The 22,701-nt window shown below is 46.1% G+C and overlaps 1 protein-coding gene across 1 annotated transcript in view; it reads left to right on the top strand.

Annotated features, from left to right (window-relative positions):
- ccdc162 (coiled-coil domain containing 162) overlaps positions 1 to 22,701 on the top strand; it is a 224,150-nt gene that overhangs the window by 170,432 nt on the left and 31,017 nt on the right. Inside the window, exons 41-47 of the mRNA XM_078213536.1 lie at positions 314 to 463; positions 9,857 to 9,910; positions 10,924 to 11,091; positions 12,906 to 13,058; positions 14,005 to 14,139; positions 20,004 to 20,156; positions 21,804 to 22,013. Coding sequence (XP_078069662.1) covers positions 314 to 463; positions 9,857 to 9,910; positions 10,924 to 11,091; positions 12,906 to 13,058; positions 14,005 to 14,139; positions 20,004 to 20,156; positions 21,804 to 22,013 — 1,023 coding nt within the window. The remainder of the gene's footprint in view (positions 1 to 313; positions 464 to 9,856; positions 9,911 to 10,923; positions 11,092 to 12,905; positions 13,059 to 14,004; positions 14,140 to 20,003; positions 20,157 to 21,803; positions 22,014 to 22,701) is intronic.

Below are 22,701 nucleotides of genomic sequence, written 5' to 3'. Positions count from 1 at the left end.
CACCCTTTTGATCGCTGATTTTCCATCTCACTTCGCCCATCGCAAACAGAAATCCCACTGGGAGCCTGGCAAAAGTGTTTAAATTAGACAGTGCCTGGAAAATTCACTGGGGATGAGTGATGGCTGAAGGAAAGTGGATCAACATGAGTAGAATTTGTGATCTTATTTCCTGTCTGTGGTTTGGGATGGGGGGGGGGGGGGGGGGGGGAGGCAATAGCAGTGAAAACTCCTGTAGCAGGAAGGAAGATTTACAATGATACATATACAAAGCATGGCCATGATGTGTATTATAATGATTTGATGATTTTGACAGATTACCTTCAGCAAAGATCATTTAAAAGACTGCCTTATGACTCTAGCCTGTGATGTCATGGGAAGGGAACGCAGTAACTTTGAGACGTATTCCATGTGTTACGAAAATATACTTCGTAGGGAGCACCAGCTGCTTTACCAAAAGGAACAGGTATGGAACAACCTGAAATGAAGCATTTAGCTTCCACAAGCCCTTCCTTTAAAAATAATCTGACATTATGAGTATTTTTTTAAATGTATTCATTGACGGGATGTGGGCATCACTGGCTTGGTCAACATTTATTGCCCATCCCTGATTGCCCTTGAGAAGCTGGTGGTGAGCTGCCTCTTGAACCCCTGCAGCGCATATGGTGTAGGTACACCCACACTGCTAATAGGGAGGGATTTTGACTCAGCGGCAGTGAAAAAAACGATGATATATTTCCAAGGCAGGATGGCGAATGGCTTGGAGGGGAACTTGCAGGTGGTGGTGTTCCCAGGTATCTGCTGCCCTTGTCCTTCCAAGTGATTGAGGTCAGGGGTTTGAAAGGTGCTGTCAAAGGGGCTTTGTGGAGATCCTGCAGTATATCTTGCAGGTGGTTCACACTGCTGCCACTGTGTGTTGGTGGTGGAGGGCTGATGTCGAACTTCTTCAATGTAACAAGGTCACATTGATTTCTGTTCCCTGCCTTTTGGAAAGGATATGTTAATAGCAGTGTAGACCGAGTGGTCACATAAGAATATGGTGACGCAGCAACATAAGAGGTCACATGGCAGAACCGTGACATTATTCATAGAAATATAGAAAATGAGAGCTGCCCTGTATCCTCAGACTGTGAGCCCTGGTTCTGGACACCTCCACCATCGGGAACATCTACCCTGCCTAGTCGTGTTAGAATTTTATCGGTTTCTATGAAACCACCCTCATTCTTGTGAACTACAGTGAATAAGATCCCAGCCGACTCAATCTCTCCTCATACATCAGCCCTGCCTTCCCAGGAATCAGCCTGGTAAACCTTCCCTGCACCCCCTCTAGAGCAAGAACATTGACATCTAGACAAGACAATGGCTATATGACAGATGACCATCCCTGTGGATAAACACACCTTACAGTGCTTTCTTGGTATGACAGATTATCTTTCTAAGTTCATCCCGCTTTATAGTGAGGTCATTTTGTCAACCTAGAAACATAGAACATAGAAACATAGAAAAACTACAGCACAAAACAGGCCCTTCGGCCCCACAAGTTGTGCTGAACATATCCCTACCTTCTAGACCTATCTATAACCCTCCATCCTATTAAGTCCCATGTACTCATCCAGGAGTCTCTTAAAACTTCTCCTTCAAGATGTCAAATGGTGTTGGCAGGACCATCGCAGCGATCTTCAACAGACTCAAACAGGCACTCACAGCCCCAACGATGCTACAATACTGCAATGTTCGAGCGCCCGTACTTATATCAGCAAACACCTTCCAGCTTGGTGCAGCCTACATCCAGAATGGCAGACCCCTGCATCAAGGACAGCTTGAGAGAAAACAGGGAACTATAGACCAGTGAGCCTGACGTCGGTACTGGGGAAATTGCTGGAGTCTAATATCATGGATTTCATAACTAAGTATTTGGAAGGCAGTGATATAATCAGAAAAAATCAACATGGCTTTACAAAAGGGAATTCATGCTTGAAAAATCTATTGGAATTCTTTAAGGATGTAACCAGTAGAGTTGACCAAGAAGAACCAGTGGATGTGGTTTATTTAGATTTTCAGAAGGCTTCCCACAAGGTTAATAACAGACTACTATATAAAGTTAAAGCACATGGGATTGCAGGTAATGTCTTGAGATGGATAAAAAGCTGGTTAGCAGATAGGAAGCAAAGAGTTGGCATAAATGGGTCTTCTTCTGATTGGCAGTCAGTGACCAGTGGGATTCCGCAGGGATCTATGCTAGGACCCCAACTGTTCATATTATATATTAATGATTTGGAAGAGGGAACTGAATGTATTATCTCCAAATTTGCAGATGATACAAAGCTGGGCGAGAGGGTGAGCTGTGAGGGGAATGCAGAGATGCTTCACTATGATTTGGACAGGCTGAGTGTGTGGGCATCTGCATGGCAGATGCAGTATAATGTGGATAAATGTGAGGTTATCCACTTTGTTAGCAATAATAGGAGGACAGATTATTACTTGAATGGGTGTAAATTGAGAGAAGTGGATACCTCAGAGAAACTTTTGTGTCCTTATGCATTAGTCGCTGAAAGTAAGCGCACCGGTACAGCAGTGAAGAAGGCAAATGGTATGTTGGCCTTCATAGCGAGAGGATTTGTGTATAGGAATAGGGATATTTTGCTGCAATTGTATAGGGCGCTGGTGAGGCTACACCTGGAGTATTGTGTGCAGTTTTGGTGTCCTGATTTTTGATCCACTGGAGCAAGCTGAGAGGGGTGTTTGAAAGCAGCAGTGCTGGTAAGAGATTAATTGGATTAATTGAATTGTTTATTTATTTAATTAGTCAGCTAGTGTGTGTATTTTTTTGGCCTTTACTTTAACAGCAGTTTTTCAAGTTTAAAGTGAAAACTAGAAGTGGGCAGCAAAGGAGTCTGGGAAGGGTTTTTTAAGCGCGTGAAGTATAAAAGGTAGGCTGCAGTATACAGCGGGCAGCGTCGGGAGTGGGCAGTGTAGTGTGTGGGAAGCAGAGTGTGAGCTATAAGACTTTGGCTCACAGGGCTTAGGCAGAAAGGGCGAGCAGGGGTGAGTTGAATTCATTTTTGCACTTTCTACCTGGTACTGGCAAGGTATCTCGAGGGGATGGGTGTGCAGGCAGTGCAATGTTCCTCTTGCACTATGTTTGAGGTGAGGGACGACGACAGTGTCCCTACTGATTACACCTGTGGGAAGTGCACCCATCTGCAGCTCCTCCAAAACCGTGTTAGGGAACTGGAGCTGGAGTTGGAGGAACTTAGGATCATCAGGGACGCAGAGATGGCCATAGACACAAGCCTTAGGAATACAGTTACTCCGAGGATTGAAAACAGATGGGTGACGGTGAGAGGGGCTGGGAGGAAGCAGTCCGTGCAGGGATCCCCGGTGGTCGTTCCCCTTAGCAACAAGTATTCCGCTTTGGATACGGTTGAGGGGGATGACATACCAGTGGGGAGCCGCAGTGAGAGGATCTCCAGCACTGTGTCCGTCTCTGTGGCTCGGGAGGGAAAGGGGGAGAGCGGGAGGGCGATAGTTATTGGGGACTCGTTAGTTAGAGGGATAGATAGGAGGTTCTGTGGCAGCAAAAGAGACTCACGGATGGTATGTTGCCTACCGGATGCCAAGGTCCGTGATGTCTCAGACCGTGTTTTCCAGATTCTGAAGGGGGAGGGGAAACAGTCACAAGTCGTGGTGCACATTGGTACCAATGACATAGGTAAGAGAAGGGACGGGGATTTAAAGCAGGAATTTCTGGAGCTGGGCTGGAAGCTGAGAGCCAAGACGAAACATGTGGTCATCTCTGGTACGTTGCCGGTACCACGTGATAGCGAGTTGAGGAACAGGGAGAGAGTGCACTTAAACATGTGGTTGCAGGGATGGTGTAGGAGGGAGGGTTTCAGATACGTGGATAATTGGAACACGTTCTGGGGAAGGTGGGACCTGTACAAACAGGACGGGGTGCACCTGAACCAGAGGGGCACCAATATCCTCGGAGGGAAATTTGTTACGGCTCTTCAGGGGGGTTTAAACTAATTTGTCAGGGGAGTGGGAAAGGGAGTTGTAGTCCAGAAGTCAGTGAGGGTGGTGAGGTATTGGGGAAGGTATCAGGGTCAAGGGTGGGTACTGGTAGACAGGAAGGTGGGTTGAAGTGTGTCTACTTCAATGCAAGGAGCATCCGGAACAAGGTAGATGAACTTGGGGCGTGGATTGGTACTTGGGACTACGATGTTGTGGCCATTACGGAGACGTGGGTAGAACAAGGACAGGAATGGTTGTTGGACGTTCCGGGGTATAGATGTTTCACTAAGTGTAGGGAAGCTGGTAAAAGAGGTGGAGGAGTGGCATTGTTAATCAAGGATAGTTTAATGGCTGCGGAAAGGCACTTTGTGGGGGATCTGCACACTGAGGTAATATGGGCTGAAGTTAGAAATAGGAAAGGAGCGGTCACGTTGCTAGGAGTTTACTATAGGCCCCCAAATAGTAATAGAGATGTGGAGGAAGAAATTGCTAAGCAGATTATGGATATGTGTGGGGGTCACAGGGTAGTTGTCATGGGGGACTTTAACTTTCCAAATATTGATTGGAACCTTTGTAGGTCAAATAGTTTGGATGGGGCAGTTTTTGTGCAGTGTGTGCGGGAGGGTTTCCTGACACAATATGTGGATGGGCCGACTAGAGGTGAGGCCACATTGGATTTGGTACTGGGAAATGAACCGGGCCAAGTGTTAGATTTGGTTGTGGGAGAGCAATTTGGAGATAGTGACCACAATTCGGTGTCTTTTGTTATTGCAATGGAGAGGGATAGGGCCGTACGGCAGGGCAAGGTTTACAATTGGGGGAGGGGTAATTATGATGCGATTAGGCAAGAATTAGGGGGCATAAGTTGGGAACAGAAACTGTCAGAGAAAGGAACTAATGAAAAGTGGAATTTTTTCAAGGAACAAATACTGGATGTCCTTGATAGGTATGTTCCTGTCAGGCAGGGAGGAAATGGCCGAGTGAGGGAACCATGGTTCACAAAAGAGGTGGAATGTCTTGTGAAAAGGAAGAGGGAAGCTTATGTAGGGATGAGGAAACAAGGTTCAGATGGCTTGATTGAGGGTTACAAGTTAGCAAGGAATGAGCTGAAAAAGGGGCTTAGGAGAGCTAGGAGGGGACATGAGAAGTCCTTGGCGGGTCGGATCAAGGAAAACCCCAAGGCTTTTTACTCTTATGTGAGGAATAAAAGAATGACCAGGGTGAGGTTAGGGCCGGTCAAGGACAGTAGTGGGAACTTGTGTATGGAGTCAGTAGAGATAGGCGAGGTGATGAATGAATACTTTTCTTCAGTGTTCACCAAGGAGAGGGGCCATGTTTTTGAGGAAGAGAAGGTGTTAGAGGCTAATAGGCTGGAGGAAATAGATGTTCGGAGGGAGGATGTCTTGGCAGTTTTGAATAAACTGAAGGTCGATAAGTCCCCTGGGCCTGATGAAATGTATCCTAGGATTCTTTGGGAGGCAAGGGATGAGATTGCAGAGCCTTTGGCGTTGATCTTTGGGTCCTCGCTGTCCACGGGGATGGTGCCAGAGGACTGGAGAATGGCGAATGTTGTTCCTCTGTTTAAGAAAGGGAATAGAAATGACCCTGGTAATTATAGACCGGTTAGTCTTACTTCGGTGGTTGGTAAATTGATGGAAAGGGTCCTTAGGGATGGGATTTACGACCATTTAGAAAGATGCGGATTAATCCGAGATAGTCAGCACGGATTCGTGAAGGGCAAGTCGTGCCTCACAAATTTGATAGAATTTTTTGAGGAGGTAACTAAGTGTGTTGATGAAGGTAGGGCAGTTGATGTCATATACATGGATTTTAGTAAGGCGTTTGATAAGGTCCCCCATGGTCGGCTTATGATGAAAGTGAGGAGGTGTGGGATAGAGGGAAAGTTGGCCGATTGGATAGGTAACTGGCTGTCTGACCGAAGACAGAGGGTGGTGGTCGATGGAAAATTTTCGGATTGGAGGCAGGTTGCTAGCGGTGTGCCGCAGGGATCAGTGCTTGGTCCTCTGCTCTTTGTGATTTTTATTAATGACTTAGAGGAGGGGGCTGAAGGGTGGATCAGTAAATTTGCTGATGACACCAAGATTGCTGGAGTAGTGGATGAGGTGGAGGGCTGTTGTAGGCTGCAAAGAGACATAGATAGGATGCAAAGCTGGGCTGAAAAATGGCAAATGGAGTTTAACCCTGATAAATGTGAGGTGATTCATTTTGGTAGGACTAATTTAAATGTGGATTACAGGGTCAAAGGTAGGGTTCTGAAGACTGTGGAGGAACAGAGAGATCTTGGGGTCCATATCCACAGATCTCTAAAGGTTGCCAGTCAAGTGGATAGAGCTGTGAAGAAGGCCTATAGTGTGTTAGCTTTTATTAACAGGGGGTTGGAGTTTAAGAGCCGTGGGGTTATGCTGCAACTGTACAGGACCTTGGTGAGACCACATTTGGAATATTGTGTGCAGTTCTGGTCACCTCACTATAGGAAGGATGTGGAAGCACTGGAAGGAGTGCAGAGGAGATTTACCAGGATGCTGCCTGGTTTGGAGGGTAGGTCATATGAGGAAAGGTTGAGGGAGCTAGGGCTGTTCTCTCTGGAGCGGAGGAGGCTGAGGGGAGACTTAATAGAGGTGTATAAAATGATGAAGGGGATAGATAGAGTGAACGTTCAAAGACTATTTCCTCGGGTGGATGGAGCTATTACAAGGGGGCATAACTATAGGGTTTGTGGTGGGAGATACAGGACGGATATCAGAGGTAGGTTCTTTACGCAGAGAGTGGTTGGGGTGTGGAATGGACTGCCTGCAGTGATAGTGGAGTCAGACACTTTAGAAACATTTAAGCGGTTATTGGATAGGCACATGGAGCACACCAGGATGATAGGGAGTGGGATAGCTTGATCTTGGTTTCAGATAAAGCTCGGCACAACATCGTGGGCCGAAGGGCCTGTTCTGTGCTGTACTGTTCTATGTTCTATGTTTCTATGTTCTATGTCCTTATCTGAGGAAGGATGTGCTTGCTATAGAGGGAATACAGCGAAGGTTTATCAGGTTGATTCCTGGGATGGCAGATCTGTTATATGATGAGAGACTAAATTGATTAGGATTATATTCACTGGAGTTTAGAAGACTGAGAGGGGATCTCATAAAAACTTATAAAATTCTAACAGGATTAGACAGGGTAGATTCAGAAAGAATGTTCCCAATGGTGGGGGAGTCCAGAACTAGAGGTCATAGTTTGAGGATAAGGGGTAAACCTTTTAGAACTGAAGTGAGAGGAAATTTCTTCACCCAGAGGGTGGTGAATGTGTGGAATTCACTACCACAGAATGTAGTTGAGGCCAAAACGTTGTGTGATTTCAAGAAGAAATTAGATATAGCTCTTGGGGCTAAAGGGATCAAAAGATATGGGGGGAAGGGGGGATCAGGATATTGAATTTGATGATCAGCCATGATCAAAATGAATGGCGGAGCAGGTTCAAAGGGCCGAATGGCCTACTCCTGCTTCTAGTTTCTGTGGTCTGTACATAGTTTCCTATTGCATACACTGTCACATCCAATGCCACCGGATGTTCCAACTAAACAGGGAAGTTGTTGACTTCTTCGTGTGAGAGTGTGGTGACGTGACTACATAAGAGGCCATGTGGCGGGAGCGCTGGAGTTATCCCTGGGGCGTGGGCAGAACACAAGTGTTGAAGTAGCTGCAAAGTTAGTGAATAAAAGATTCTCTGTTGAGAGTCCTTGCTGCCAGTGATTCGGGAACGCATAACACGAATAAGCGGCAAACAGAAATCACATGATAGCTTCATCAGATTTGTCAATGTCAGGTGCAGGTGCTGATGTTTCTCTGTTTATGCGCATGGAGTACAGTGTGTATGTGTTTGTGTTCGCTGCTTTAGACACACACTGGCTCAGTGAAGTGAAGGTGTTAACATAATGACAATATTTTCTCTGACTTTTCTCTGGTGCTCTGGGAAAACAGGTGTTTCTTCACTGTTTTGATAAGCTGCAAAATGTACTCATTGTCTTCTTGCGCCTAACGCCGCAGATGTTTACAGCACAGAAGAAGGTTTCAGATTCCAGCATCCGCAGTATTTAGCCTTTATTACAGAAGAAGGCTTGTTGTGTCTGTATTGTCTTTTGCAACATTGCAGTATTCTGCGTGACTGATTAATATAAAACTGCATCATTAAACCTGCACCCACTGTAAAAACACCGTTGGATCATCGAGCTTAGTGCAGCATTGCGATATGACCCACGTTTAAATAGCATGTGCTGTGATGGTGAAGTCCTTGTTTTGTTCAGGTTTAATTTGTAATCCAAGAATGAATGGATATAGAGGCAGCACAGTGGTGGGTGGCACGGTGGTGGGTGTCATGGTGGCACAGTAGTTAGCGCTGCCGCCAAGGACCCGGGTTTAATTCCCGGTGTGGTCACTGTCTGTGCGGAGTCTGCACTGAGTCTCCCCGTGTCTGCGTGGGTTTCGTCCGGGTGCTCCGGGTTTCCTCCCGCAGTCCAAAGATGTCCAGGTTAGGTGGATTGGCCATGCTAAATTGCCCCTTAAGTCTCCAAAGTTGTCTAGCTGAGGGGGGTTAGCCATGGGAAATGTGCGGGGTTACGGGGATAGGACAGAGGGGAGGGCCTGGGAGGGATGCTCTTCTGGAGAGTTGGTGCAGACTCGATGGGCCAGATGGTCTCTTTCTGCACTGTAGGGATTATATGCTTCTGTGGAAAGTAATAAGATTCTAAAACAAAGCAACTCAGGATTTCACCTTCTATTTACAAGACTCCAGCTTGCAATCCTGGCTGCAGCAGTCTGATTCAAACCAATCGTCCAATTTGATGTTATGATGGTAACTGTTAAGGGAATGTCCCTGAATTACAAGCTCAAACTGATAGGAACCAAAAATGACCATTTCCTAAATATTTTGGCCAAATGTCCATTCTGCTGACTGGCAGTGGTTGCTGACTCTGCCCGTCTCTCTGTCTCTCTGTCTCTGTCTCTCTGTCTCCCTGTCTCTGCCTCTGTCTCCCTGTCTCTGTCTCCCTGTCTCTGTCTCTCTGTCTCCCTGTCTCTCTGTCTCTGTCTCCCTGTCTCTGTCTCTCTGTCTCTCTGTCTCTGTCTCCCTGTCTCTGTCTCTCTGTCTCTCTGTCTCTCTGTCTCTCTGTCTCTGTCTCTGTCTCTCTGTCTCTCTGTCTCCCTGTCTCCCTGTCTCCCTGTCTCTCTGTCTCTCTGTCTCTCTGTCTCTCTGTCTCTCTGTCTCTCTGTCTCTCTGTCTCCCTGTCTCTCTGTCTCTGTCTCTCTGTCTCCCTGTCTCTCTGTCTCTCTGTCTCCCTGTCTCTCTGTCTCTGTCTCTCTGTCTCCCTGTCTCCCTGTCTCCCTGTCTCTCTGTCTCTGTCTCTCTGTCTCCCTGTCTCCCTGTCTCTCTGTCTCTCTATCTCTGTCTCTCTGTCTTGTAGTGCTGCAGCCAAGTGTTTGATTGTGCCTTAGCCACGTTTGATTTTGGAAGGACTTCTGACTTGTGGCTTGTTTATGAACTTAGCGGTAACTACTGTAAACAGATCCTGGATGCAGAAAACCGTCCTGGAGAACGGCAGCACACACATGTTCTGAAAACTCTTAATATAGAAAATAGGAGCAGGAGGAGGCCATTCGGCCCTTCGATCCTGCTCCGCTATTCATTATGATCATGGCTCTTCTTAATCTTTTTGCCAAAATGGGGAAATAATTCCTTGTTTGAAAAAACTATTTATTACATAGAATTGCATTGAATTCATAATATAGTGCTGAGGATGTTCATATTCTGTGCTTCATTTTGTTGTGATATTGTTGTTAGGAAATGAAGACAATGCAGAGATCCCAAACAGCATCTACAACACCTGACTGCCAGGTACACAGACCTCTTTTATACAAGCGAGAGGCGATGGTCTAATGGTATTATTGCTAGTCAATTAATCCAGAAACTCAGCTAACATTCTGGGGACCCGGGTTCGAATCCTGCCACAGCAGATGGTAGAATTTGAATTCAATAAAAATCTGGAATTAAGAATCTACAGATGACCATGAAACCATTGTCGATTGTTGGAAAAATCCCATCCCTAGTTGCCCGAGGGCATTTGAGAGTTAACCACATTGCTGTGGCTCTGGAATCGCATGTAGGCCAGACCAGGTAAGGACGGTAGATTTCCTTCCCTAAAGGACATTAGTGAACCAGATGGGTTTTTCCGACAATTGACAATGAGTTTCATGGTCATCAGTAGATTCTCAATTCCAGATTTTTTTTATTATGGAAGATTAAGGACTGGTCATACTGAAGTGTTTGGGATGATTATAGGAGTAGATAGGGTAAGTAGAGAGAAACTATTTCCTCAGTAGGGGGTGTCTAAATAGGGAAATATAACTTAAAATTAGAGCTAGGCCAATCAGGGGTGAGGTAAGGAAGTACTTCCTGTCTTTATAGACAAGGGTATTGGGTGCTACAGACTTGCAATAGGCAGATGAAGTGAAGGTACAGACCATCCATGATGTAACAGAATAATCCAAAACAGGGGAGTGGATTCCTCCTGCTCTCTGCTCCCTGGATCTGCAGTGAGGCTTGAATCCAATCTACTCGCTCACAGTCAAGATTATTCCCACTGAAGCCAAGCTGGCACACAGTCTTACTCACCGTAATGGGAGTGGGGGATATTTTCCCAACAAGGAATACAGCTACAAGCACCGGCCTTGTACAAAATTAAAGTTGCTGTCACGATGGGAGAGGGAAGAACTTTAATGAATCGAATGATCTGTTCTCATCTCTGATACTTTTGTTCTTGATGGATGTACATCATGCAGGATGCCAAAGTTACCACCTCTCTTGTGTTGCTTCAATTCCTTTCCCCGCCCTCCCCCCCCCCTTCTCAGTTAGCTGATCTGAGCCATGAGATAATTATAGAGATCACAGCTCTCCGAGCCAAGCTGACCAACCTGGAGGAAGAAAATGCCAAACTGAAACACGAGATCAGGAGAGAAGTGAGACAGGAATATGATGCTTTGGTGAAAAGTTTGTTTGCATCCTGCTTTGCATTAAAGGTGTGTATGTAGCCATGCTGTAAAATTGAAACATTCATCTATTTGCATGTTCCTATCTCGGTTACCGCATCCAAAGAGACGTTGGGTAAATTCCAAATTCAATAGATGGAATTTACTTTAGGGGAGTGTTAAACGGAGAATAATCACATCAAATCCTGCAGTAGGATCTGGACAGTGTGAAATTAAATAAATGTGAGAACTCATTACTACATTCTTCTGAAAAGGGAAGGCCCAAAATTATATATAATTTCTCAGAACCTCTTTTAAGGCAGAGATGAGGAGCAATTTCTTCTCTGAGGGTAATGAATCCGTGGAATTCTTAAGCTTAAGTTAATTTATTAGTCACAAGTAGGCTTACATTAACACTGCAATGAAGTTACTGTGAAATTCCCCTAGTCGCCACACTCCGGCGCCTGTTCGGGTACATGGAGGGAGGATTTAGCACGGCCATTGCACCTAACCCGCACGTCTTTCGGATGTGGGCGGAAACCGGAGCACTCGGAGGAAACCCACGCAAACACAGGGAGAACATGTAGACTCCGCACAGACAGTGACCCAAGCCGGGAATCGAACCTGGGTCCCTGGCGTTGAGAGGCAGCAGTGCTAATCACTGTGCTACTGTGTCACCCATTGGTCATTAAATATGTTCAAGGCTGAGATAGACAGATTTTTAATCACTAAAGGTGTCAAGGGTGATGGAGATAAGGTGGGAAAGTGAAGTTGAGGATTATCACATCAGATTAGTCATGATCTCATTGAATGACAGAGCAGGCTTGATGGGCCGAATGGCCTAGCTTTGCTCCTATCTATTCTGGTCTTACAGCACCATTTGACTCAGTTGGTCTATTTTAATGATTTTGCTCCACCCAAGCATTTTCCCACTCACCTTCATCTACCTATCAGTTTATGATGGAATATTCTTCTATCCCTTTCTCCTCCCATCTGTACCTTCTAGCTTCCCATTAAGTACGGTGCTGCTCACCTCAATTACTCCTTGTGGTTAATTCTGCCTTGGTTATATCAGCTAACAATGACACATCACTGGTCACCAACTGGGGGTCTATTGATCGCACTCTTTCTGACTTAAAGTTGGTGAGTTCAAGTGCAACTCCAGGACTTGGACACTCCAGTGCAGTACTGAGTGAGTGCTACACTGTCAGAGTGCAAAAAAGGCCCTTTGGCTCGTCGAGTCTGCACTGACGCATGAAAGGCCCTGACCTGCCCACCTAATCCAACTTGCCAGCACTTGACCCATAGCCTTGAATGTTATGCTGTGCCAAGTACTCATCCAGGTACTTTTTAAAGGATGTGAGGCATCCCACCTCCACCACCCTCCCAGGCAGCGCATTCCAGACCATCACCACCTTCTGTGTAAAAAGGTTTTTCCTCAAATCCCCCCAAACCTCCCACTCCTCACTTTTAACTTGTGTTCCCTCGTAACTGACCCTTCAACTAAGGGGAACAGCTGCTCCTTAGCTGCTCCCCAGTCCAATGCCGACAACTCCACACCCTAGTTGAAGGGTCAGTTACAAGGGGACACAAGTTAAAAGTGAGGGGTGGGAGTTTTAAGGGGGATTTGAGGAAAAATGTTTTGACTCAAAGGGTGGTGACGGTTTGGAATGCACTGCACATCGGCAGATAAGGAATGTCTTTCACTGCTGTGATCATGAAGGTGCAAACCCAGTTATTTTGAAAAGATTTGTTGGCAGGAATACCAATGGGAGAGTTCATCTACAGTAACTGGTGTGATGCTATACGGCGAAATGTTTCCACTGTTGCTGTAACTGCCACTCTCGGCACATTCATAACAACAGGGAAAGCTGGATGAATATCACATCAACATGAACAAAACCGTCTGCGAATTGATCAGTGAAGTGAGAAGAAAAGGAGTGGAAAACATGATTATCCTCAAGAGGAAGATTGGATCCACAAAAAACGATGACACTTTACAAGAGAACTTGGCACGGGTAAGCAAGTCTGTTAACTCTCTCCTTTTATCAGAGGAGAAACTCTTTGAAGTGTACTCGGTCCAGAGGTTACCCCAACCCTTAATCCTGGGCCAGCCTCAACTGGCTGAAAACATGTGAAACTTCAAGGTTTCATTCCATTTCTATTGCTTTGAATCTGAGCTTCTGTCGTACGAGAATAATAGAATTCATGGAAGCATAGAATTTCTACAGTGCAGAAGAAGGCCATTCAGCCCATCGAGTCTGCACCGACTATCCAAAAGAGCATCTTATCCAGGCCCAGATCCCCGCCCTATACCTGTAACTCCGCTCATTTACCTTGGCTAATCCACCTAATTTACACATCTTTGGACACTACGGGGCAATTTAGTAAGGCCAATCCACCTAACCTGCACATCTTTGGGCTGTGGGAGGAAACTGGAGCACTCAAAGGGAACTCACACAGACACGGGGAGAATATGCAAACTCCACACAGTCACCCAGTCGAACCTGGTCCCTGGTGCCGTGAGGCAGCAGTGCTGAGAGAAAAAATAGACACAAATTCAAAAAATATTCAAAGAAAGGAAATGTTCCTGCAGGAATGAACTCCAAAGTTGTTTACACTTGTACGTATCTTTATCTGTGAACTAGCCTTGTATCAGTGCACTAAAACCAAGGTGATTGAATAACCTTTTCATTGTAGTTCTCGCTTGTAGATTTTACTTTCAGAGGCCAGAATATCCTTCTGTTAAAATCCTGAAGAACTGTTTCCAAAGTATTTAAACTATTTAGCAATGTTAATGTTTTCCAAGATACTAATCTTCGAACGAGACCCTGTGATGTTGCTGAAATGGAACCTGTTGGGGGCGCAGCAAAAGGGGCCAGGGGCCTCTCTGAGGGACAGAGTGAAAGATGGAGCATTTCTTCTGATGTCCTCTGGACCGATCCTTTCCTTTTGTTTTCCCAGCAAGATCAGCTGCAGTCCTTACGGGGAGAGAACAGTAAACTGGAGAGGTTGGTGTGCCAACTGAGGACTCTGAGCTGCTGGCGACGAACTGTAAAGCAGAAACAGCTCCAGAGATCCTGCGCTGCCTTGGAGAAGGTAAGAGACATTGCATTGACAGAGCATCATCTGCATTAGTCTATAAGGAAACCTGACAGCAACCAGCATCTCATCAAGCCTGCTGATGGTCTGACACTGATAAGGAATGTAATATTCTCCCAGCATTTCATTCATCTTCAGTCACCTGCAAGTGGCCGTGTGAAACTTGACTTCACTTAAAAACTTCCTTCACTGAATGTGCTGTGTAACTTTTTTTGAACAGTCACTATATTTGTTGTTTCTGTCTGAAAGCATGGTGTAAGCAAATTCAAAAGGGAGTGGGAGATATACTCAAAAAGAAAATAATTGTAGAGGCAACGGGGAAAGAACAAAGAACAAAGAACAGTACAGCACAGGAAACAGGCCCTTCGGCCCTCCAAGCCTGTGCCGCTCCTTGGTCCAACTAGACCAATCGTTTGTATCCCTCCATTCCCAGGCTGCTCATGTGACTATCCAGGTAAGTCTTAAACGATGTCAGCGTACCTGCGTCCACCACCCTACTTGGCAGCACATTCCAGGCCCCCACCACCCTCTGTGTAAAAAACATCCCTCTGACATCTGAGTTATACTTCACCCCTCTCACCTTGAGCCCGTGACCCCTCGTGAACGTCACTTCTGATCTGGGAAAAAGCTTCCCACCGTTCACCCTATCTATCCCCTTCATATTCTTGTACACCTCTATTAGATCTCCCCTCATTCTCCGTCTTTCCAGGGAGAACAACCCCAGTTTACCCAATCTCTCCTCATAGCTAAGACCCTCCATACCAGGCAACATCCTGGTAAACCTTCTCTGCACTCTCTCTAATGCCTCCACGTCCTTCTGGTAGTGCGGCGACCAGAACTGGACGCAGTACTCCAAATGTGGCCTAACCAGTGTTCTATACAGCTGCATCATCAGACTCCAGCTTTTATACTCTATACCCCGTCCTATAAAGGCAAGCATACTATATGCCTTCTTCACCACCTTCTCCACCTGTGTTGCCACCTTCAAGGAGTTGTGGACTTGCACACCTATGTCCCTCTGTGTTTCTATACTCCTGATGACTCTGCCATTTATTGTATAACTCCTCCCTACATTATTTCTTCCAAAATGCATCACTTCGCATTTATCCGGATTAAACTCCATCTGCCACCTCTCCGTCCAATTTTCCAGCCTATCTATATCCTGCTGTATTGTCCGACAATGCTCTTCGCTATCCGCAAGTCCAGCCGCAAGAAAGAGCAGGGAAGTGGCACTAACTGGACAAAAGGCCAGGGGAGGTCGAATAACTTCCTTCTATGTTGTATCATTCTCTGATTTAAAGAGTTTATTTCTACTGATTTTGATTACAAAATGTGGATAATAACTTGTAAGAGCTCATAGATCAAGTGTGTAATGAAATGATTCCAATCACATCTGCATTTAGAACCTTGGGGTTAATTTTACACCCCCCACCCCCCGAGCCTGTAAGATTCCTCGGATCACCTTCCCACTGGCCTCCCGCCCGCCCTAAACGCTCCATAATTTTGGGGTGGATGAGGCCTCGGTCCAGCCTGTCCCTGCTCCAGTTGAGGCTCTCAAGTGGCCAATTAATAACCACTTAAAGGCTGTTTCCCACCCAACCGCAATTTTCATCAGGATGATGGGAGGAGTTCGGGAACGGGGTAAACCCTGAAAGTGACCCTGCTCACACCTCAGGCGGATGTGGGGGGTTGGGAGGGGAGACGCCTCGAACAGTAACCTCTTTACAACATTGATGCCACCCGGCCCCAATAAGGCCTGCCTCTTGTAGAAGCTCCTTTCCCGTCCCGGCTCTCCACCTACAAACCACCCCCAACCTTTGCCCAATCTCTCCTCTCACCCTCACCTCTCCACCCCCACGCACCCCCCATCCCACCTTGAAACTCCAGGGGTCTGGAACGCGCTGCCAGGGGTGGTGCTGCAGGCAGGTACAAAAGGGTGTTTAAGGGGCTTTTACTTGAATATGGAAGGAATAGAGGGATATGGACCAAGGGCAGGCAGAAGGGATCAGTTTAATTTGGCATCATGTTCGGCACAACATCGTGGGCCGAAGGGCCTGTTCCTGTGCTGAATTGTTCTATCTGATAAATCATGGCCTTAGAGTCATTACAGCACAGAATGAGGCAATTCAGCCCACTGACTCTCTGCTGGCCTTATTTACAGAAGGTTTTTTTTCAAAGCACTCATTGGGATCTAGTGTGCGCCTTTGTTGCAATCACTCAATAGCTTGTGAAGGTCAAGGTAATGTTTTCTAAAAATAAATATTGAAAGCAAACTTTGAAGTGTGAATACACGTGCATATATTTAGCTGTTAAGCTGTGCTGCGATTGGATGCGTTTAAAAGGTTAACTTGGGCTAGGGTGAGACCCCTTTCATAAAAGGTTGCACTTTGACCTTTGACTTTGATTGCACTTTGGGCGGCACGGTAGCACAGTGGTTAGCACTGCTGCTTCACAGCTCCAGGGTCCTGGGTTCGATTCCCGGCTCGGGTCACTGTCTGTGTGGAGTTTGCACATTCTCCTCGTGTCTGCGTGGGTTTTCTCCGGGTGCTCCGGTTTCCTCCCACAGTCCAAAGATGTGCGGGTTAGGTTGATTGGCCAGGTTAAAAATTGCCCCTTAGAGTCCTGGGATGTGTAGGTTAGAGGGATTAGCGGGTAAATATGTGGGGGTAGGGCCTGGGTGGGATTGTGGTCGGTGCAGACTCGATGGGCCGAATGGCCTCCTTCTGCACTGTAGGGTTTCTATGTTTCTATGTTTCACTCACACCTGATCCAGGTTGCCATTTTGAGCCTGATGTGGGCGTGGCCTGAGATTGGAGCTCTGTGAATTTGATATTTTGGCAGTTTTAGGGGCAAGTGGGGGGAGTTTCACCCCCCACTCTCCCCCGCCCCATTCAGCGAGATTGTACAGGGTCACCCCTCAAACAAACAAAGAACAAAGAACAATACAGCACAGGAACAGGCCCTTCGGCCCTCCAAGCCCGCGCCGCTCCCTGGTCCAGGATTGAATCCTGAATCCAGGATCCCCGCCCAATTTTCCAGCCTATCTACATACCAATATCCTATCCACCGAGCTGTCCCTCACAGCTACGATGCTTTGTTCATTACAGCCTATTAACTCACCCCCACCCCCCCATTCCAGACCATGTGATCTCCAGGGAGAGGCGAAAACCCAGAGTGAAAAACCCCAGGGCCAATATGGGGTAAAAAAAATCTGGGAAATTCCTCTCCGACCCCCTGAGGCGATCGAAACGAGTCCAGGAGATCACAATGGCCCCGATCGGAAAATGCTTCCCAACCCTAGTCATTTCCACTTCCACGAACACCATATGAATTCCCTGCCCCCGAGACAGGTTCCCAACTATCCGCAGTCTCGCTCTGTACTGGCACCAGCAAGATGATCATAGAATGAAGCCTTGAAACGAGAAACAAGGAACAATTAGCCCGCGCCGCTCCCTGGTCCAAACTAGACCACTCTTTTGTATCCCTCCATTCCCACTCCGTTCATATAGCTGTCTAGATAAGTCTTAAATGTTCCCAGTGTGTCCGCCTCCACCACCTTGCCCGGCAACATATTCCAGGCCCCCACGACCCTCTGTGTGAAATATGTCCTTCTGATATCTGTGTTAAACCTCCCCCCCCTTCACCTTGAACCTATGACCCCTCGTGAACGTCACCACCGACCCGGGGAAAAGCTTCCCACCGTTCACCCTATCTATGCCTTTCATAATTTTATACACCTCTATTAAGTCTCCCCTCATCCTCCGTCTTTCCAAGGAGAACAACCCCAGTTTCCCCAATCTCTCCTCATAACCAAGCCTCTCCATACCAGGCAACATCCTGGTAAACCTCCTCTGTACTCTCTCCAAAGCCTCCACGTCCTTCTGGTAGTGTGGCGACCAGAACTGGACGCAGTACTCCAAATGCGGCCGAACCAACGTTCTATACATCTGCAACATCAGACCCCAACTTTTATACTCTATGCCCCGTCCTATAAAGGCAAGCATGCCATATGCCTTCTTCACCACCTTCTCCACCTGTGACGTCACCTTCAAAGATCTGTGGACTTGCACACCCAGGTCCCTCTGCGTCTCTACACCCTTTATGGTTCTTCCATTTATCGTGTAGCTCCTCCCTACATTATTCCCACCAAAATGCATCACTTCGCATTTATCAGGATTGAACTCCATCTGCCATTTCCTTGCCCAAATTTCCAGCCTATCTATATCCTTCTGTAGCCTCTGACAATGTTCCTCACTATCTGCAAGTCCTGCCAGTTTTGTGTCGTCCGCAAACTTACTGATCACCCCAGTTACTCCTTCTTCCAGATCATTTATATAAATCACAAACAGCAGAGGTCCCAATACAGAGCCCTGCGGTACACCACTAGTCACAGGCCTCCAGCCGGAAAAAGACCCTTCCACTACCACCCTCTGTCTTCTATGACCAAGCCAGTTCTCCACCCATCTAGCCACCTCCCCCTTTATCCCATGGGATCCAACCTTTTTCACTAGCCTACCATGAGGGACTTTGTCAAACGCTTTACTAAAGTCCATATAGACAACATCCACGGCCCTTCCTTCGTCAACCATGTTCATATGACCTCACAGCTGGAGGATTAGCCTGCATGAAGTAATGCGTTTCCGTAGCAGCTGGAAAGTTAACCATGTAGGAGTTAACCATGTAGTCTAGTTGGACCAAGGAGCGGCACAGGCTTGGAGGGCCGAAGGGCCTGTTTCCTGTGCTGTACTGTTCTTTGTTCTTTGTTCTTAGTTGTTCTCTGATTCTGTGGATCATTCTAATGTGAGTTGATTTGATTCATTGTTGTCACATGTATTGTATACAGTGAAAAGTATTGTTTCTTGCACGCTATGCAGTCAAAATATACGGTTCATAGAGTACATGAGGGAGAAGGAAGCGAGAGAGTGCAGAATGTAGTGTTACAGTCATAACTAGGGTATAGAAAAAGATCAGCTTAATATGTGATAGGTCCATTCAAAAGTCTGATGGCAGCAGGGAAGAAGCTGTTCTTGAGTCGGTTGGTACATGTCATCAGACTTTTGTATCTTTTTGCTGATGGAAGAAGGCGGAAGAGCGCATGTCCAGGGTGCATGGGGTCCTTGATTATGCTGGCTGCTTTTCCGAGGCAGCGGGACGTGTAGGCGGAGGCTGGTTTGCCTGATGGACTGAATTACGTTCACAACTCTTTGTAGTTTCTTGAAGTCTTGGGCAGAGCAGGAGCCATACCAAGCTGTGATACAACCAGAAAGGATGTTTTCTATGGTGCATCTGTAAATTTTGGTGAGAGTCGTAGCGGACATGCTGAATTTACTTAGATTCCTGAGAAAATAGAGGCGTTGGTGGGCTTTCTTAACTATAGAAATGGAGGGACCAGAACAGGTTGTAAGTGATCTTAACACTTGGAAACATGAAGCTCTCGACAACTTCCACTTCATCCCCATTGATGTAGACAGGGGCATGTCCTCCACTACACTTCCTGAAGTCGATGACTATCTCCTTTGTTTTACTGACATTGAGGGAGAGATTATTGTCATCGCACCAGTTCACCAGATTCTTCATCTGGCCTCCTGACTGATCACTGACTCGAAATTTAATCCAAGTGAGGATAGGGAGATCAAACAAGGAACAAAAAAGTGGGCAAGAATTAGGCAATAATTTTTTAAAATCCTGTTCCTGATCCCTGTAAATCCACAGACTGTAAAGTTTTTGTTCTCCTGCTACCTCAAAATGAAAAGACAATTGAGCAGCTAAAGCGCTTCTCTCTTCCCCCTTTTAATTCAATTTTAAGAATGATAGCCATTGGAAGGAATTGTTTTCTTGTTTTTGACCCTTTATGTTAACAGGAGGTCATTAAAGTCAAGAAGGATTATCTCCGTATTAAAATGGTGGCAGAAGAAGAGGTGGTTCTTCTGCGCCAACAGCTCACAGCTCTGAGGAAAGCTCTGAGCAGATCGCAATCCGAGAATGAGAAAATGGAGAGAGAGCTGGAAAAGGAGGTAATCGCAGAAACTCCACCCACCCCGTACAATCATCGAATCCCTGCAGTGCAGAAGGAGGCCATTCGGTCCATCGAGTCTGCACCAACTCTCCGACAGAGCATCCCACCCAGACCCTATCCCCGTAGCCCCATGTATTTACCCCACTAATCTCCCTAACCTACCCATCACTATCCTCAGTAAGAAGTCTTACAACATCAGGTTAAAGTCCAACAGGTTTATTTGGAATCCTGAATTTTCAGAGCACTGCTCCTTCACCAGGTGAGTGGTGAAGGAGCAGTGCTCTGAAAGCTCTCGATTCCAAATAAACCTGTTGGACTTTAACCTGGTGTTGTGAGATTTCTTACTGTGCCCACCCCAGTCCAACGCCGGCATCTCCACATCATCATTATACTCAAGTCATTACAAATCTCCCAATGTCTACAAAATACCCACCATTCTACATCATCTATAACTCAGTAGGCCAGACTGCCAGCCCTAACAGTCTCTGTCGCATCAAACAGTCCATGTCCATGGCTAATAGTGAACAGAATGCTGCAATGGCTTTGAATATTGCTGGTGAGATGAAAATCTCTGCCAATGACAGTGTAAAGACAGACCTTTCTGGGTGCAATTTGATTACCATGTTTTCCTACATTAAGCAGTGGCTATGCTTCAGGAGTACTTAATTGACTAGAAAGTACTTTGGGAGATTATAAGTGAAAGCTTTTTCCTTTGCATAAGTTGCTGGTGAGAGTGACAAAACATTATGAAACATAGGAATAGAAGCGGGGGAGTCCATTCGGCCCTTCGAACCTGCTCCACCCTTCATTTTAATCATGGCTGATCATCGATATCCTGATCCCCCCCTTTCCCCCATATCCTTTGATCCCTTTAGACCCAAGAACTATATCTAATTTCCTCTTGTAATCATAGTGTTTTGGCCTCAACTACTTTCTGTGGTAGTGAATTCTACACATTCACCACTCTCTGGGTGAAGACATTTCTCCTCACCTCAGTCCCACGGACATACGAACATATAAAATAGGAGTAGGAGTAGGCCATTTGGCCCTTCAAACCTGTCCTGCCATTCGATGAGATCATGGCTGATCTGATTGTAATCCAAATCCATTTCCCGCCTATCGCTGATAACCTTTCATCCTCTTGTTAATCAAGCATCTATCTAACTCTGCCTTAAAAATATTCAAAGACTCTGCTTCCACTGCCTTTTGAGGAAGAGAGTTCCAAAGATTCACGACCTGCAGAGAGAAAAAAATTCTCCTTATCTCCGTCTTAAATGGGCGACCCCTAGTTTTTAAACAGTGACCTCTAGTTCTAGATTCTCCGACAAGAGGAAAGCTCCTCTTCCCATCCACCCTGTCAATGCCCCTCAGGATCTTGTATATTTCACTCAAATCGCCTCTTACTCTTCTAATCTCCAGCAGATACAAGCCTAATCTCTCCAACCTTTCCTCAGAAGACAACCCATCCATTCCAGGTATTAGTCCGGCAAACCTCCTCTGAACTGCTTCTAACATATTCCCATCCTTCTTTAAATAAGGAGACCGGTACTTCAAAGAGTAAATTGTCTTGATAAGTAGGTAATGCTCACAGAGATGTCACTCCTGCTGTCATGTGCCTGATACACTGAGTTTTTATTGACCACAGAAATGGCTGCTGAAGGAGCATGAACACCGGGCTTCTCAAGAGCTGAAGAGTCGACAAGCACTGGAAAGCATGAAGGCGTCCGACATGGAGCGGCTGCTGAATGACATGGAGGAGAAGGAGCAGAGGCTCCATATGCTGAGCAATGAGTTTGAGAGGTCTTCCAAAAAGGCTCAAATTAACCACCATAAGATTGACAAGGAGATCAAACAGGTATTGCATGGTGGAAAACCTGCTTCTGCACTCTATTGTTCTATACAGAAAGTGATACCAGGCCCATTTAGAAGTGCAATGTTAATACCTGTTAGTTTGATATCCTTCTGGAGTGAGTGAAACATACCCCCCTCAGAGCATTAGAAATAGCTGGAAGTCGAGAGGTTGGACTGGTGACATTTTGTGGACCACGTTCAGAAAACCTTGAGTCAAATATCAACTTTTCTATGTTGTGGGAAAGAAAAGCAAAGTTCAGTGACTAGCAGAGCACTGGATTCTCAAAGGGCCTGAATACGATTGCAAAACACGACTGACATGAGACTGAGCTCTGCTTTTGACCACTTCTCCTAATTCTTTCCCTCTTCCTGTCCAATCTCCTTGGACCCTCTCTGAAGTGTTTTGAGGCATTGTAACTGTGCAGACACTATAACGATGCACGTTTTGAATAAGTTACATTGGGATCTTACTGTCCCTTGTGAGCCGATGACCAGGTCAGAGAACAAAATTAGATCACTGATAACTTGCACACCAGTCAGTTCTCACCTGTTGTTCTGCTTGGGGTAGGAAATTTCTTTTAAATCCAAGTATTTTCATGTTTAATAACTGTTTTTAATTTAAAAGGACAAGACAGTGAATCTCAGGTATAACAGTAACTTGGGGCTGTCTGAAGGGAAAGCTTTGTCAGCAA

This window comes from Mustelus asterias, chromosome 5, assembly GCF_964213995.1.
Source record: "Mustelus asterias chromosome 5, sMusAst1.hap1.1, whole genome shotgun sequence".
Taxonomy (NCBI): Eukaryota; Metazoa; Chordata; class Chondrichthyes; order Carcharhiniformes; family Triakidae; genus Mustelus; species Mustelus asterias.
This window is presented reverse-complemented; position numbering and strand designations above follow the sequence as displayed.